Here is a 16,318-nt window from a genome sequence, read left to right as displayed (position 1 = left end):
TAAATACTAGAAAAAAAATTTTTTGAATCACAAATCCAATCCTATAGTCTTCATTTCACCTTTTATGACAACAGGAAGCTTAACAATGCTATTGTAGTGATTCCCTCCTGTAATATTACTTTGTCCTTTTGTGTCCCCAGGTGCCATTCACCTGCATTTCCACTCCAGTGGGAATCACTACGTGTGGCGAAAGGTCACATCCACGGTGCACAACATCATTGTGGGGAGACTGTGGATTGACCAGGTTATTGAGCTCCTCTCTTTGTGAACAAGTCGTTTCTCTGCAGTACATGACCTTCAAATCTATCCTGTTTTTAATTATTATTTTTATTATTATTTTGTAAATGTATGTAATGCAGAGTACCAAACAGTGAAACATGGATTAATTTTAAACGTTGGCTTTTATTAGCAGCCTAAAAAACATTTTTTAGAGGGCCCAGATTCACATGCATAACATTTGACTTTGGGTCCATTTCTTTTCCTTCCCCTGATTTAATTAATTTTATTTTTTTATGTTTTGCTGTCTTGTAGGACATTGCTCTGCCTGTTGGTGTCTTTTTATATGTCTGCAACCTTGAAAAAAAAAAGCATAAAGGGGAATGTGACAGGAAATATTTAAGCATTCTCGGTATTTCTAAAGGCTTTCAATAGCCTGAATGTCTTGGACATGTGTGTTATCTTGTTTTTAATCACGTGTTTTTGCTGCCATCTGCTGCTGAAAAAGATAAGTGAGCAACTTAAATATTAAACTACAAACTGTTGTCAGACAGCCCGATCAGTTAAGCAGCCAAATAAATAAAACTAGACGTGGTAACTATGATGACTTTGATAATGAGTTTTAATTTATCCATGGGTTTGCTGCTGGATCTGGGTTGTGGAGACATTTCAGACCTTTTACTTTAGTGGCCTCCCACAGCTCTTACAGGAAGCTACCTATGCCCTGTTGTATAGCTTATTCTGGGTCTGAAGTATTCAAGATTAAACATCTTGAATACTTTTTATGGGACACACGCTTAAGCCATCTGCAGAGGAACATTGTTTCTGCTCTGAGGCCTGAATAACACTTAAGGTATTAATTATATCCTCTTTCAACAGACTCTGTTGAAAGAGGATAGTCCTGTAATAGGTCGGCTGCCCATGTAAATGCAGCAAGCTGTTATAGGTCAGGTCTTAATTGGCCCAAAGCAGACTGGTACTGCGTACTGCTGCAGTAGCAGTTCAGTCGTTCTACACGTCTACACAGCAAGACTGAAGCTGAAGATTATGATCTCACCCACAGATTATGAAAACGGGCAGCCATGGAGTATGAAAAACCTGGAATCTTCCAAATAAGGAGGGGGAAAATGCGTGTGGATATGTTTTTGAATTTCCAGACTTCATTCTTTAATTTCTTATCTAAAAGAAAACTTAGTTTTGTCTTTGACTTTTGATTCGCCTCATCAAATCTTATGTTTTAGAGTTTGAGCTACTAATAGGGATGGTCTGTCTGCACTAATCGAGCTTCACTCACCTCGGCATGCCAAATGCTAGCGGCCCATCTATCAGCAGCATGGCCTAGTTTTTGTTTACTTTAGCCGCTAGTTATTTAAACACTCCGAGGCACTAATAGACTCTGTAAAGAGCTTTGAAATCTAGATATGCAGGTCAACAGAAAAGAAAAACAATTAAACAAGAATGTGGCATCATTGCAAAAGTAATATTTCTCGTGTTTACACACCTCATGCCATTACACATAAACTTAGGTAAAAAACATAAGTAATAAAACTGGGCAGTTTTTTTTTTTACCTTTAGACCCACATTAGACATGTATTCATGTGTCTAACTTGCATAAGAAAATGATAAAAAGGATGGCAGCATATTTAAAAACAACACATTCTCTATTGTAATTATTGCTGATGGTTAATTCAATATTTTCTTGTTAATTGAAGGGCATTACGAACACTTATGTGTGCACCATAGCATCAAGATGATTAATAGAGAAGACTGAACGGGTCCTTTAGGACTCTCTGCAATAGAGCAGAAAGTAATGCATCATGATTCATCACATTTTCAAGCTGATGATTACCCACAGAGGAAAATTTGTTGTTTAGTCATGGTGTAATTATGCGGGTGTTTTCCTCATTAATAATGTTCCTTATGTGTTCACTCAGTCGGGAGACATTGAAATCATCAATAACACCACGAAGGAGACGTGCCAGCTGAAGTTTACACCTTACAGTTATTTCTCCAGGGATGTCCCTCGAAAGGTAAAGGGTTAAAGTTACACACTTTGCTTATAGTTGTAATCGAACAGCTTCTCGCTAGAAAGCCTTTTTACATTTTGTGACGTAGCAACCACCAATCTCAATGAATGCCTCAAATTTGGAATTTATGAAAGAGTGGCAAAAAGAAACCCACAAGGTGTGTGGGAATGCTTCAGTGTGAACATGAAACTGGTCAGACTTCGGGAAAACATGGTGTTAAATACGGGCTAATCTTCCTGTTGGAGGTTGCAGACACTTAGCTGAAACACTTTCGGTTCAGATCAAAGTCTGGTCATGTGTTGTTTGTCCAGGATTTCAGATTTTATGCAAAGAAAAATGGGCAAAAATGACAGTTTTGTGCAAAGTTGGTAGAGATTACTTCTGAAGACTTGCAGCTATAGTTGCAAGTACTGACTCTGGAAGGTGCTGTATGTTCGAAGCATGTATATTGCAGCCTGGGATTCATTTTTTAACATTACATGTTAAATCAATTAAGTTTGGAGAGTATTTTTATGGCCATGGATGCTTATGTTTGGTAGAGTTATGCAGTAATCTTCTAAAGTTTCAGTAGTGTGCTTTGACATTTCTAACGATGTACATGATACCGTCTCACCCCCAGGTAACAGGTGTGGTAGCAGACGGTGAAGGCCAGGCTCATTACATCCTCTCTGGTACATGGGATGAAAAAATGGAAAGTGCTAAGATCATTCAGAGCAGCGAAGGTAGCGGATCGGAAGGAAAGCAGAAGACAGTCTATCAGACCTTACCCCCCAAACTCCTGTGGAAGAAATACCTTCTACCGTAAGCCTCTGCTCCACAAATCAGACGACTGCTAGTTATGAGTCATAGCTGTTGAGAAAAGGGTTGAGACGTCCAATCAATACTGCTGAATGTAAAACATGGCAATGTGACTCCGGCCAATTTCCTCTCACTCTGTCAGGGAAAACGCTGAGAACATGTACTACTTCTCTTCTCTGGCTCTGGTGCTGAACGAGCCGGAGGACGGGGTGGCACTGACCGACAGCCGGCTGAGACCTGACCAGAGGCTGATGGAGGAAGGCGAGTGGGACGAGGCGAACAGCGAAAAACAGAGGCTGGAAGAGAAACAGAGAGCTGTGAGACGGCGAAGGGAAGCAGAGGCCACAGATGCGCTGGATGATGGTACGTCTTATATAGCGAGGAGTTTAGTTTTCGAAGGAAGTGAGCGTTTTATTTACCAGGTTTTTCTCTTTTTTTTGGTCAAAAGACTGTTTCGATGTAAAACTTATTTTAAAATGTATAAATGAAGAGATGAAAAGTAAATGTTTGAGGGTGGATTTCTTTATTAAAATCCCTAACCCAGACCTGGAACGATTCATCTAGACTGTCCCTGTTGGACAAATGCAGGTTTTTATTCAATGTACCCATGACTTGTCTTTCTTTTCCTCCCTCTGTTGATGGTCAGAGTGTGATTATGACTCTGGTGAGTGGGGGTCGTCTTTTGTGCATCCCACACACACTCTCTCCCTCTCTCTCTCCATCATTTTGTGTGTCCTCTGTGTGCTCTGCCTCTGGATCTGCATGATACTCTTCTCATGTCGACCTCTTGAAATAACAGCTCAGGAAAACACATGACTTTTTCCTGCATACGTGTGCATTTTCATTCAGAACTGGCCTCGGATACATGCTGACTTAAACATGAGTACAGAGCCCTGCAAAAGCATTCATACCCCTTGAATCCTTTCAGATTTTGCCACATTACAACTAGAACCTGCAGTGTACTTTTAGCAATGCCTGTGCTCAGGAAGGAAGAGGATGTAAGGTTTTCTTGATTTTTTTTTTTCTGTTTTTACTTTTCATTTCTTTACTCTGATACACTTGAATAAAAGTAGGAAAGCTTAAAACGAAGGAACGCACCAGACAGCTCAATGGTAAAAGTTTGCAGAGGTTTAAAGCAGCTGATTTAGATTTTAATTTGTAATAAAATGTAGAACCCATCAGTCACTTTCCACTTCAACACAAAGCACTAGTTTGTTTTGATCCACAAATAAAACCTCGCTAATGTACTTTAAAGTTGTTAAAAAAAGAAGTGGAAGAGGATTGGGACTTCTTTTGAGTAGGCAATTGATGCACAATTTAGAAAAACAAATGCTGAGCTTATTTTAGATATATTTGTCAAAAATAAAACGTACAACTCGCGCATCAAAAAGCTGCTGTTTCTCCTCCTTTCCAAGATATGCAGTGATTATGTTATTTATTTATTTTTCTCTGATCTTAATTTTTTTTGTTTGACGTTTCGCTCCTTAAAATCTTCATTCAAACTTGTTGCAGCTTGGTCCACATTTGGAGCTAACCCAAATGTAGTGCACAGACACCGGTTGCTTCTCATTTAAACACATTTTTGTTTTCCTCAGTAATTATTTGCAAGTGTGCCTTTTCCTCTCTGGGATTTCTGGACAGAGTTTTTTGAAGTAAAATCTGTGCTTCGTCCTCAGGCAGAGAATATGAAAGCTACCAGCCACTGTGGTTTCACCAGAGGAGGGACTCGATCACCGGGGAGATGAACTTTGTGTACAAGGGAGGTTACTGGGAGTCGAAGGAGAGAGAGGACTGGAGCATGTGCCCTGAAATTTTTTAGCTCAGGAGCTCGTCTCGGATGACACCAACCTCACTGGACGGGGAGCCGCCCGGCCTCTGGGCTGCGGGCCGTAGAACAAAGCCGGCTTGTGAGCACCACAAGGACCTATAGGAGTGTGAGAAAGTGTGTTTCACACAATATCTGATTACACATTACCTCCAAAAGTGTTTTTGTTTATTTTGAACTTAGAAGACGGGGCGTTCCCTCAGCAGTTCTCCCTGCATAGTGCTGATTCTCTGCTGCTCCTCAAATAAACTCAGTGCACTTTTCCAGAATTCACTCCGCCACAGACTAACAGCAACTGGACAGAAATTTCACGTGAATGCAGATTCTTACTGGTGTGAAGAAATTATCAGGAGCCACAATGAAACACAACAGTGTTGAATACACACGTCAATATTTTCTCTTAAAGACAAACGTCCTCACATGTCAATCAGTAAAACCTTTAATCTCACTAATCCCAGTTAACTATGAAACCTAAAGTTAACTCCCTGATTGCATGGAGAAGATTACAATCAGGTTGATTTGCAAAACAAAAGTTTTAAAAATATTGCTAAGACCGATGATATGCTATACACTGAACTACTGAACAGAGTTTAAAACGCAGATCAGACAGCTCAAGTGCAATTATAGGAAAATCATTAGAGAGGAAAACTGAATTTTGAAGTAGTTTTTAAAATATGAATGCCAGGCTGCCAAAAAAAAAAACTCTACTACAATATATTAAATAAGTAAATAAGTGAAAGTAGTGAGTTAGTCAGATTTTGTACAAATAGATTTTTTATTTCATTAATTTGATATATCACATGCCAGAAAGCTATTTTATTTGAAGTGGAAGTTGGTGTTTCTCTTAACTCATGACTATAGAGATGCAGTTTTTGTTTTTAGAAGACCCTTCATGTAGTCAGAGAAAAATTACATTTAATGGATACTTTATATAAATATTTTCAATTAAAGATGCCTCTTTGATCCGTCATCCAAAGATCCTTCAGATATTTTCCCATTTCTGATTGTGATTAGCTAAATTATATAGGAGTGGTGGAAACATTTAGGTGGCACGCAGTACGTTCTACATTAGTGCCACATCAAAAATATTTATTTCACATTTACTGAACTCTTCATTAAGACCTTTGAAAGCACTTTTCGCTGTGCTTGACTGGAACTGTGCTTCTCAACTCGTGAGTCGAGAGCCGTGGCGGCTGGAGAATAATGTAGAAAACAATAGATTAAATGTTTTTACATATTGGAGTTGAAACTGTTTGCAGTCACCTTCACCGATGTTATGTCACTAAATGAGGGCCGGTCACTTCACCTCTTTGCCAATTCTTATCTTTGAAGCTTTTATGGTTTAATTTATTCTGCTGAAGGATATTTTGCACCAAGCATGTTTCAGTTTCTACCCACCTGGAGAGCGTTTCACACCTGCTTTGATGACAAATGGTTTAAAGTCATTTCTGTCATAAACAGACATGACTTTATTGTAGAAATAATATATTGCTTCTACAAGATATTGTTGTAGAAATAATGCATTGCTCAGGGCCTCCTGAGGTCCCAATCCGCCATATTTTATCAGCTTAATGGCCGACATTAAAACAATATGAATAGAAAAGGGGTTTAATTTCAAACTCTGTACATATACAATCATACATGGGAGCTGACCATTTTATAACTATCTCCATAATTTATTATTATACCCAATAATCAAAACAAAAATAGGAAGCTGGTTAGAGTGTATTTTTTTACAAGTTATGAAGGAATGTCATGACTTGGTGTAGGTAAACATGCAGATTTGAATTGACGAAGTTGTGAATTAACCTGTAACTTCCTGAATAGATTTTAATTGTCAGATTTAAACAGAGGGTGCAACTCGAGGGTTTATCTGATCATAGAATCAAAAACTCCTCATTTTTGCATTTTTTTTCCCTCATTGACCATTTTCACTTGTGCCAACAATCGCAGGCATCGACCACGGTGTCGAAACTCAAAAAGGTTGCGAACCGCTGGAGTGCTGATGGCCTGAATTGATGTTTAGAAATCTCGCCTCTGTGCATGTTTTACCTCTACCTTGTTTTCTGATGCTCACACACAGCCACGCCCCTCTGTGACCCCTTGGTGATTGTACAAAAAAAATCTGCACCTTATCACTGACTGATCGTTCAGCCTGCGACTTGTTGGTGTTTCTTACTCGAATCCCACCAACTCTTCCATCAGCAGTGGCTCTGAGGTTGGAGGGAATCCCGCCCGTGTGTGAGCCTGGAGCGGTCTGCGTTGCGGAGGGGGGGGAGGGATTCAGCTGACAGGCGGGTAAAGATGGTTGCAGAGGCAGACGGGGCTGGTTCCTGTTGCACTCCACTGTGCGGTCGGCTGCAGCCGCAGAGGACTGCCTCAGCTGCTGCTGCTGCTTCGACACCAAATCATAACTCCATCACTGTTCGCAAACATGCTGATCTGGGATCAGCACACAAAGATACAGAGTCTTTTTGCCTTTAACTGACTGAATAAGGGAACGAGTCCCCTGACCTGTGCACTACGAGTCTATGGTGACAAGAGTTAAAAAACAAACAAAAAAAAGTTAGTATTTTTTTGTAATTATTGTTAGGAATGTAGAAATCATGGCTGGAGGTAATTGTACCTACCGTCTAGTCAATTTGTGTGAATATTTTGTCATAATATTGTAAAAATGATGAATAGTTCTACTAAACTATGTGTGGAGTATCTGTACAGAAATTACAGAGAGCCTGAAGGATTTATTGTCACTTTTAACTTCTAACCTGAACTGATTCTGTCTGAGTTAACCTTGAGAAACGTGTAATATGGCCAAAAAACTGTCTTATCACAATAAAATGTGCTTTTGATAGAGTCCTTAAGGCTCACATGTTAGAAATGTTTTCCTCTGATGTGATGATGTGGAGAAAATAATAACCTTCCCATTTGTCCGGATTGATTGAAGAAGATTTTTGGTTTGAGAATACAAGATCATAAAATGACTAATTCTGTGAGCTTATTTAATAATTGCTTCATGATTTGACAATAATGAATCAAAGTCCTTCCAATGACCATTCTCTCATAATTTAATTGTGTACACAGCTCTGGAAAAAAAATACCACTACAAAATTATCAGTTTCTATGATTTTATTTTTTATAGGTTTATGTTTGAGTAAAATTAACATTGTTCATTTATTCTATGAACTACTGACGTGTCAGAAATTACAAGCAGAAATGTAGTATTTATTTGCAGAAAATGAGAAATGATGCAGTGCTTTCAGACTTCAAATAATGCAAAGAAAACAAGTTCATATTCATTTAGAAACTACAATGCTGATGTTTTAACTCAGGAAGAGTTCAGAAGTCAATATTTGGTGGAATAACCAGGAGATTTTCAGTCTGGTTCAGTGCAGTGGGCTCTTATTTTTTCCAGTACTGTATATTCATATACATATACATAAATAATGAACATGACACACACTCAAGAGGCCAAACCATAAGATTTCAAAGAAAGGCGACACCCAGCTGAGTTTCAATGCCTCCACCAGCCCTTCCACCCAGAGGCGAAAGAGGCTCAGATGAGGCCATGGCAGCAGGTTGATTACCCGTAAGCAGCTTTTGAGTCCGACTGACTGCAGTGGTTCCCCTGGACTCCAACATGGGACCACAAGAAAACCCGGTGCCACATGGAAATACACAATCAGACCTCTACTAATCTGCCCACCAACAGCAGGAACAAAACCCCAGGATAAACCCAGAATGACATCCAGGCAGTGGTGGAGAAAGTACTCAAAAAATTTACTTAAGTAAAAGTACAAATACACAGACAAAAATGTACTTAAGTAAAAGTCAAAGTACCACATTAACATTTTACTTAAGTAAAACTAAAAAAGTACTGGCTTTTAAAAATACTTAAGTATTAAAAGTAAAATACTTGCTGAATGCATTGCCTAATCACTAATATCATTAAGTGAACCGATCGTATTTAATTTTAATACATCAATAATGTGCCATTTTAATGAACAAAGCCACAGATAAAGCATGTTTTTATTGAGTTTATTCTGTAACATAGTTTAGACTTGGATATGTGATTCTATGCATCATTATTTCAGGGATGGAAACATCTCGTCTCCTGTCCTAACATAACATGAACTTCACTTTTTTTGCCACACATTTATTTTGAAAGAAATCCAACTGGCAGAGGAGGACCTGGAACCAAGGAGCCTCGTAGCAGAGTTGTAGTCTAGACCACCGAACCCAAGACCAAATCAAAACCAGCACCCCGTGCTACATGACAATAAAATTAACTGCACCTATCAAAACTGCTTCTCAAATTGATCTGAAAGATTCACTTTCCCATAAAAACACCTAGATATTAAATACTTAGAGCTGAAATAAATTTAACCAGTGACAATTCAAACTCTTCTTCATTCTGTTTTGCKTTCATCTCTGTGCCACAATACACAGAGGTCTCCTGCCACCCCTAAAAAAATAACGCCCTGGGCGGTTGCCCATATTGCCAATGTCAGAAATAATAATTGTCTGCACCATTAAACATAGCAATTAACAACACTCAACTATGAACACTGTCCAAGGCCCAATAAGCAAGAAGTAACCAAGCAGAAGGAGGCGACTGTCTGCCACCATGACAGGTGACGAAAACAAAGAGCAATGAGCATGCTCTGCGTTCTTGTTTTATTTATTCACCAATTAAATATAAAGATATTTTAATGAAATAAAATAGCTACTGCAGTGTACGCAGAGCATTACAAGAACAAAGAACGGCTCTCAGTGAGGCTTCAGCACTATAGGACTTAGTCAAGATCCGTCCAGAAGAATCGGATCGTCTATGAACGTCATATCACTATATTGCACTTTGGTACCAATGTTGTCCCATATATGCAACACCTCAGTCAACACCTCCACACAGTAATTCAGCGCATGAGTGACAACTTTTTTTCATCGCAGATGCAACATGTGTGTCAGTACAGCTAGCTTTGCTAGCATCACGTCCACAGACCTTACCTTTCTTTAAGCTTCCCTTCCAAGTGACGTTAAAAGTTGGACGAAGTCCCCACCGTCTGTGAAAGCGAAGCGCTGCTGATTTTACATGTCGCCATATCTTATGATTTATGCAGCGCTATTATATTAATGACGCTCAGAGGAAACCACTGCGCATGTCTTGGAGCTCCGCGTGCGAGTAAAGGTGGAGCCGATGGGTGACAACAGACACTAAGTCATGTTATTGCTCGGATTTCACGGCGCCACCTTAAATCCCTGAACTTCACATTTTAACGGACAAAAAGAGCAAGAGACTTGGATGTAACGAGTAACGCGACASTTTTGTAGAAATGTAGTGAAGTAGAAAGTACAGATACTTACTGTAAAATGTAGTGGAGTAAAAGTAGAAAGTATCCATTATTAAATCTACTTAMGTAAAGTACAGATACACGAAAAYTGTACTTAAGTACAGTAAGGAAGTACTTGTACTTCGTTACTTCCCACCACTGCATCCAGGTATTTGACCCGACTGAGGAGGCGGCCGGATCCCCTGCAGAGTTTATCCCCCAAATTGTCTTGGCTCTCTCAAAACCATAAAATGAAGAGTAGTGAGAATTTAGATGAGTTAATCCAAAATATGAAGTAATTCTTAAACCAGCAGTGGATGGATGCAGGCATGAGAGAAATGGACAACACGTTTTGAGGAGTTTTGATTCTGAGATTCACTCTGAACAAAAGAAAAGTGAGCTGAACAGATCATTCATAGAGGGACATGTGGCCCAAGTAATCACATAATGCACCTGACAATGTGGAGCAAAAACGAGGTGCAGTAGAAAATGGCTTCATGTGATGTTTGAGTTATTATACATTTTAATTGTCATGTGGAGCTTGGGATTATTTGGATCAGTAGTTTCAGAATATCACGACTTCGGTGGCTGATGATGAAGTTGCCTGCATTGTACTTGGCACCACCAGAAACAACACAGTGAGTGTTCAGATCCATTCAATAAATTAAAATAAAAAAAAGCATTTATTTATAAGCTTTATCACTAAGTGAATCTCATTTTATAGATTAATTACACATGGATGGTTTTCAGTCTTTATTTCTGATAACTATGGTAATTTTCATCTTACATGACATTTAAAATTATGAGTATTACATCAGATCAGTAAGAAAATAAGAATACAAACATGTAAGCTTAATGAAAAGTGTCTTTACTACCTGCTTGTAGAAGTACTTGTAATCTGACAAAAGATTAATCGGGACATATATTCTAATTTATTGAACATGACTATAAGTGTGTCAAAATTGTTTATGCTTCAAACTGAGTAGTTGTTTACCTTAAAAAGAGGAAAAACACCCAAAGTGTCTGAGTAGTAAAAAAACTAGACACTTTTCCTCTTCTTTTCTTTTCAGAGAAAATAAGAGGAGGAAAACTTTCAACTCTTTTCACAGTTTTTCATTAAAATGCCTCTTGCCTTCAAGTTGTTTCCTCTGAGTTTTTACTATAATAAAAGTCCAACAGCACATGTAATGTTCCTTAAGTGTAAAATTAGCATTTAAAGTGTCAGACAAATAATTTTTTCCACAAAAGACACTAATGTCTTAAATTATGTGCTTGTATTCTGTCCAATATGTCCAGAATATAAAACACAAAAGCAAGTCCAGACTTCCCTCTCCTGGCCATGAAGCTGTTTTCAGCTTCGCCTCGGCGGCTGAATATCTTAAAGTCCGTTGCAGGAATGAGAGCCTTTGTACTAAAGCCGTCATCACAGTGACCAGACATAAATTTTGTTAGACGTTTCTGCTAAGATTTAAAACGGTGATGACAGCACAGAAACCCAAAGAATATTAGTGAACTGGAGGCATGAGGTAAACTGCCAGGAGAAATTACTGTCTGATGCGTCAAACTTTCAGCAGCTTATAACAACAAAACGGTTGATTTACCTTCCAAAAGTCAATATACATGTGAACCGTTTTCCCATTGTGGGCTCTGAAAAGGGACGAAGGAGAAATTTAAGTTCAGTCTCGTTTTCATTTCTATTCTCTTAACACATTTTTCTTAATAATTGACTTGGTGCTTGCTTTCTGATTCAGAGGAATGTGTGCACTGGTTCGACTGTGTGACAGTCAACAATGACATGCATTTTATGCTTTTTACCCCATTCAAGCAAACCTGTTTTACATAACATTTTTTGTGAGGATCAAATGTAGAGCAGAAATTCCCTAAAAGTCAAATAACTGTTCTGGATTATTAGTTTCCCCTGTGGATTCTAGTCAGAAACTATGATACTAATGTTGGTGCCCCTTTTTCTTTCAGCTCTCACTGCACATGTGCAAGCAGGAGCTGTTTAAGTGTTTCCATAGCAACTAGTTTTCCCAGATTTCCCTGAGCTGCAGCAGGTTTTCTTTAGGAATCAGGATCTGGAGCAACTTTACTCACTTTGTCTGCTTAAACGTGAGCGACAAGGCGACAAATAGTAAGTTCTCTTGCTTACTTTTTCCCTTTCTTACTTTCTTCCTTTCTCTCTTCCTTAGCTCTGACATTTGCCAATCCCCATTTACTTGCACATTTACACATACTTAACAGTTTCCAACAGCATCCAGGGGAGCTGATAGCTGTTTAATAAGTTTGTCGGCACCAAATCAAGTTTGTCCAAGTTTGAGTTTGTTATTTGTTTTAAGCATGAACCTACAGAGGTTTTCAAATCAATGCAAAATCTTGCATTAAGGCATTTAAATAAAACATTACGCCCTTTGTCTTTAAAGCTCATTTAGCAGTGAGAGAGAAACAGAGACAGTCTGCTGTCTCCTCGGTGAAAGAGCTTCTCGACAAGCTGACCAGGTTTCCATGTCAACTGGGCAACAACATTCCTCACTCTCACATGAATCATGGCTGACGGTCCTGGCTGAAACGCTGGTTCATACTGGGGACAGAAATCTATTTGTTATGAGAAAAACAGCTGAATGTTTCTCTGCATATTTAGGCCATGGCTGACCATTACGATGAGGGGAGAGACACAGAAGAGACCAGCAAACTTCTTTGCTCCGGTCAGAAGTTTTAACGTTTTCCTTATTGCTCGCTCTGTTGTAAATTTGCTCCTTATGTTTAATGGCCGTTTCCTCTCTTAGATGCAGATCAAAAAGACAGCGTTCCCAGACCGGATCACTGTGACCTCCTCCTAGATGCGATAGATCGACAACTAGATCAGCTGCAGGTCTGCTAATGCTCTTTTTTTTTGTTGGTCCATTTTCTCTCCCATATTATTTGAACTCAAAGTTATTTCAGCAAATATCCTTGCTTTTTTTTTTTTTTTTTTGCAGATTGTGTCTCCAAAACCAAAGTGTGATGTGGTTCCTACATCAAAAACTGGCAAAAACGGTAATGTATGCCATATATTCACCAGAAAATAAGTGAAAGTTTTCTTTGCACACAAGTGACAACAGATGTTTGGTTTTTATAAGCTGCTCTGATGGGTGTCTGAAGCAAAACTCAAACTAATAAAAACTGCATTTCATTGCGCATTGCAGTGATAAAGAAAATCACTGATGATATTTTTATTAAAACATTCTTTCAAAACGTTTGCCCTTTTGTCTCGTTGGAGGCACATATGCATGCAGAAATGAATTACTAGATGTCGAAGCAAATGGTTGAGCAACATTATGAAGATGTACACAAAATATATTTATTTACTTTTGTTTAAAACAAACTCAACTCACTTGCCAGAACCCATTTTTGCTGTATTTCTACTTCAAGTCTTGGTATAAGTCTCTACCAGTTTTGCACCTCTAGACTAACTTTACCATTTATATATATATCAAAAAAAGCTCCCGCTTTTATTTCTGAAAAAAGAAAAAAAAAAGTAAATCACACATCATTTTTGCATCAACTCCACAATAATGCAGTAATTTTAGTTCTTCCTCTCATAATGTAAGTGAATGACATTGAAATTTGTAGTTGCAATGTTTTCTTCTCTCCCCCAGAAAATACGCTGACCTTCTGTGATGTTTCTGTTAATAACAAGGAAAGCAGAAGAAGTCTGGACATAATCCTCAGGGGCAAAGAAGAAAGTACATTTTGTCGGGATCAGGTCGCCTGGAGGCTTCAGAGGCTTCTTGGAGAGACACCTCCTCTTTCAGAGAGTATCTGCTCTGAGGAATTTGGAAGAGGCTTCAAAGAGGAGACGACAGACCTGTCTCCATTTGGAAATGCGGACCAATTAGACGGCGAGAACAAGACAGAAATCTCCGACAGTGACACTCATGAAAGTGATCAAAACTGGCAACGTCCAGAGGAAAGAAGGTTGGAAACAAGCGACACGGTGATGGCTCGTGGTTTACAGTCCAACAAATCTGGTCCAGGAAGGGAAGACGGTGCGTTTCTTTCTGACAGCATTGGAGAAAATATGTTGCACCGTAATGAGAAGGCAGGAGCCGGAGAGGGAAACAAGACGCCACAGAGGCCTGGAGACCGCAGCAGCGGTAGGTGCAATCTGGCAACAAGATGTCGTCATGCATCTTCTGAATTTTTCCAGGTGGCTTGAATGAGGTGAAAAAAAAGAAGCTCCCTTGCACAGATGGATGTCGATCTGTTTCTCCTGAAACGTGTTTTTTTTTTTTGGTTCAAATCAGGTTCACTATAGTGAACCTGATAATTATCCTGCATAATTATTGTGTTTGACTTGTTAGAGTTGGTCCTTTTCTTTTATCCTTTGAAGAATCTTGATGAGCTGCAACAACTTCCCTTTCGGAACTTCAAAGTATTTTTGAAGTTTTATTTTTATTATTACTATTATCATTTATTTGAGTTTTTTTATTTTATTTTATTGAATGACTTTTAATCAGGCTTTATTTATGACTCGGTTTATTTCGGCTCGCTTCGTTTCCTCCCCAAACACTAATCAGAGTTACAGCCTCAGCAGTTTCTCACTTTGTTACCTTGTGGTCTCTGTGATATCTCTTTCTTCAAATCCTTTGTTCTGAAGCTATAGTGCCAAAGTTTTGTTTCTAATTATATTCATTGTGCTCGTTTGGGATTTTTTTTTTCTATCTTTTATTTTCTGGTAAGAAGAAATTCCAGGAGGTTCTCCTTCATGTGCAATCTGAACAGGTCGAATTTGAATTTGGAAAAATGTAGATCTGTGACTAAACTGTATGAAAGCTGTTCATCAGGATGCCCAGTTGATCTCAAGCAGTTTGTGTTTTGTTTCTGTTCCAGGAGTTGCAACATGGAGCTTTGGCGACATGTCGACTGATGGCAATCTTGATCTGGACGTCACTGAACAGGTCAGCCGGCAGGTCAGGCGGACAGGTAGGCGCAGCAGGAGCCAAAGAGGAAACGTTAAGGACAAAAAAAAAAAAAAATGCTGGATGCAAAACTTTAAATAAAGATTAAAACAAATACAAAACATGTTTTAAAATAAATATATTTAACACTCCAAAAACATGTTTGTAACCTTTTTCGCTCCCTCACAAGGGTGTTGCTCCTTCATGAAGGATGTTGGTGGTTTGAATGACGGCTGCGTTGAGCACTGTGACAGTGACTCAGCTGGAGAGGAAGAGAGAGAAACTCACTTTACAGCAGGTAAATAAAAAAAGACCAAAGACTACATTTTATTAAACAATAAACAAGCTGTTTGTTTAAAGCTAGGAGATTCCCTGATGGACGGGAACAGAGGAAATGTTTTTCTGCATCCTCCAACAGTCAGCAGAACAACAGAAAAACCAACAGGTACTCAGAATTTTTTAAATTCTGCATCTTGTGATTTTCAACATTTTTAAGGTTTTGTGACTCCCTTGTTTTTCAGTTTCTCACGCTTGTATTTATTTATTTTTTTTTTTTCAGTGAAAATAAAGACGGCAGTGAAGACTTTAAAAACCTCATCAGGATGTCCGCTCCAGTGAAGACATCGGAGAGGCAGCTGTCAGACTGCATCCACATGAGAGAGGAAGTCTTTGACCTCCGATGTGTAAGAATAGAGCTCGCCCTTTGCAATATTCATCAGAAATCATCCCGCGTGTCTGCAGCAAAGTTTTGCTTTTTGTTTAGAAATGCGAGAACGAGGAGAAGAAACTCAGGTCAAAGTGGATTCAGCTGAAAGAAGTTGAGCTTTGTCTCTCTGAGCTCCGGCAGAAAAAGAAGGTATGTTGCCTAGTTTAAGAAAAGGACGTAAGATTAAAACTGTATTTTGAGGCCTCAGTTTATTGCTCATGACGCAGGAAGCCGTTCAGCAACTAGAACAACTGTCTGCAGACACGACTTGGATGCAGAAGGAGAAAAGGTGTTTGGAGTTTGTTCTGAGAAACAGCAGGTCAGAGAAATAATCTGTTTACTACAAAGTTAAACCTTCACCAATGTGCTTGTGTTTTGGTTACAGTGAAGCAATGTGTGTGTGTGTGTGTGTGTGTGTGTGTGTGTGTGTGTGTGTGTGTGTGTGTGTGTGTGTGTGTGTGTGTGTGTGTGTGTGTGTG

General features: G+C 38.9%; 2 protein-coding genes across 9 annotated transcripts in view; both read left to right on the top strand.

Moving 5' to 3' along the window:
- The window catches only part of osbp2b (oxysterol binding protein 2b), a 47,537-nt gene extending 39,690 nt beyond the window's left edge, over nt 1-7,847 (top strand). For 2 of the 5 annotated variants that reach the window (XM_008418634.2, XM_008418633.2), the window contains 5 exons: nt 141-244; nt 2,151-2,246; nt 2,863-3,044; nt 3,184-3,404; nt 4,718-7,847. In XM_008418634.2, coding sequence (XP_008416856.1) covers nt 141-244; nt 2,151-2,246; nt 2,863-3,044; nt 3,184-3,404; nt 4,718-4,860 — 746 coding nt within the window. In that variant the 3' untranslated portion in view covers nt 4,861-7,847. Of the gene's footprint in view, nt 1-140; nt 245-2,150; nt 2,247-2,862; nt 3,045-3,183; nt 3,405-3,687; nt 4,689-4,717 lie in introns of those variants that run through there. The other 3 variants (XM_017306863.1, XM_017306862.1, XM_017306864.1) reach the window with 2 other exon arrangements.
- Nucleotides 7,848-11,487: 3,640 nt separating this feature from the next.
- LOC103470651 (rho-associated protein kinase 1) overlaps nt 11,488-16,318 on the top strand; it is an 8,617-nt gene continuing 3,786 nt past the window's right edge. For 2 of the 4 annotated variants that reach the window (XM_017306918.1, XM_008419262.2), the window contains exons 1-11: nt 11,489-12,327; nt 12,835-12,898; nt 12,980-13,065; nt 13,172-13,229; nt 13,832-14,329; nt 15,066-15,158; nt 15,324-15,431; nt 15,494-15,578; nt 15,693-15,816; nt 15,897-15,989; nt 16,067-16,158. In XM_017306918.1, the coding sequence (XP_017162407.1) occupies nt 12,838-12,898; nt 12,980-13,065; nt 13,172-13,229; nt 13,832-14,329; nt 15,066-15,158; nt 15,324-15,431; nt 15,494-15,578; nt 15,693-15,816; nt 15,897-15,989; nt 16,067-16,158 (1,298 nt within the window). In that variant the 5' untranslated portion in view covers nt 11,489-12,327; nt 12,835-12,837. Of the gene's footprint in view, nt 12,328-12,834; nt 12,899-12,979; nt 13,066-13,171; nt 13,230-13,831; nt 14,330-15,065; nt 15,159-15,323; nt 15,432-15,493; nt 15,579-15,692; nt 15,817-15,896; nt 15,990-16,066; nt 16,159-16,318 lie in introns of those variants that run through there. The other 2 variants (XM_017306919.1, XM_017306920.1) reach the window with 2 other exon arrangements.

This window comes from Poecilia reticulata, linkage group LG9 (assembly GCF_000633615.1).
Source record: "Poecilia reticulata strain Guanapo linkage group LG9, Guppy_female_1.0+MT, whole genome shotgun sequence".
In the NCBI taxonomy this organism is placed as follows: Eukaryota; Metazoa; Chordata; class Actinopteri; order Cyprinodontiformes; family Poeciliidae; genus Poecilia; species Poecilia reticulata.
This window is presented reverse-complemented; position numbering and strand designations above follow the sequence as displayed.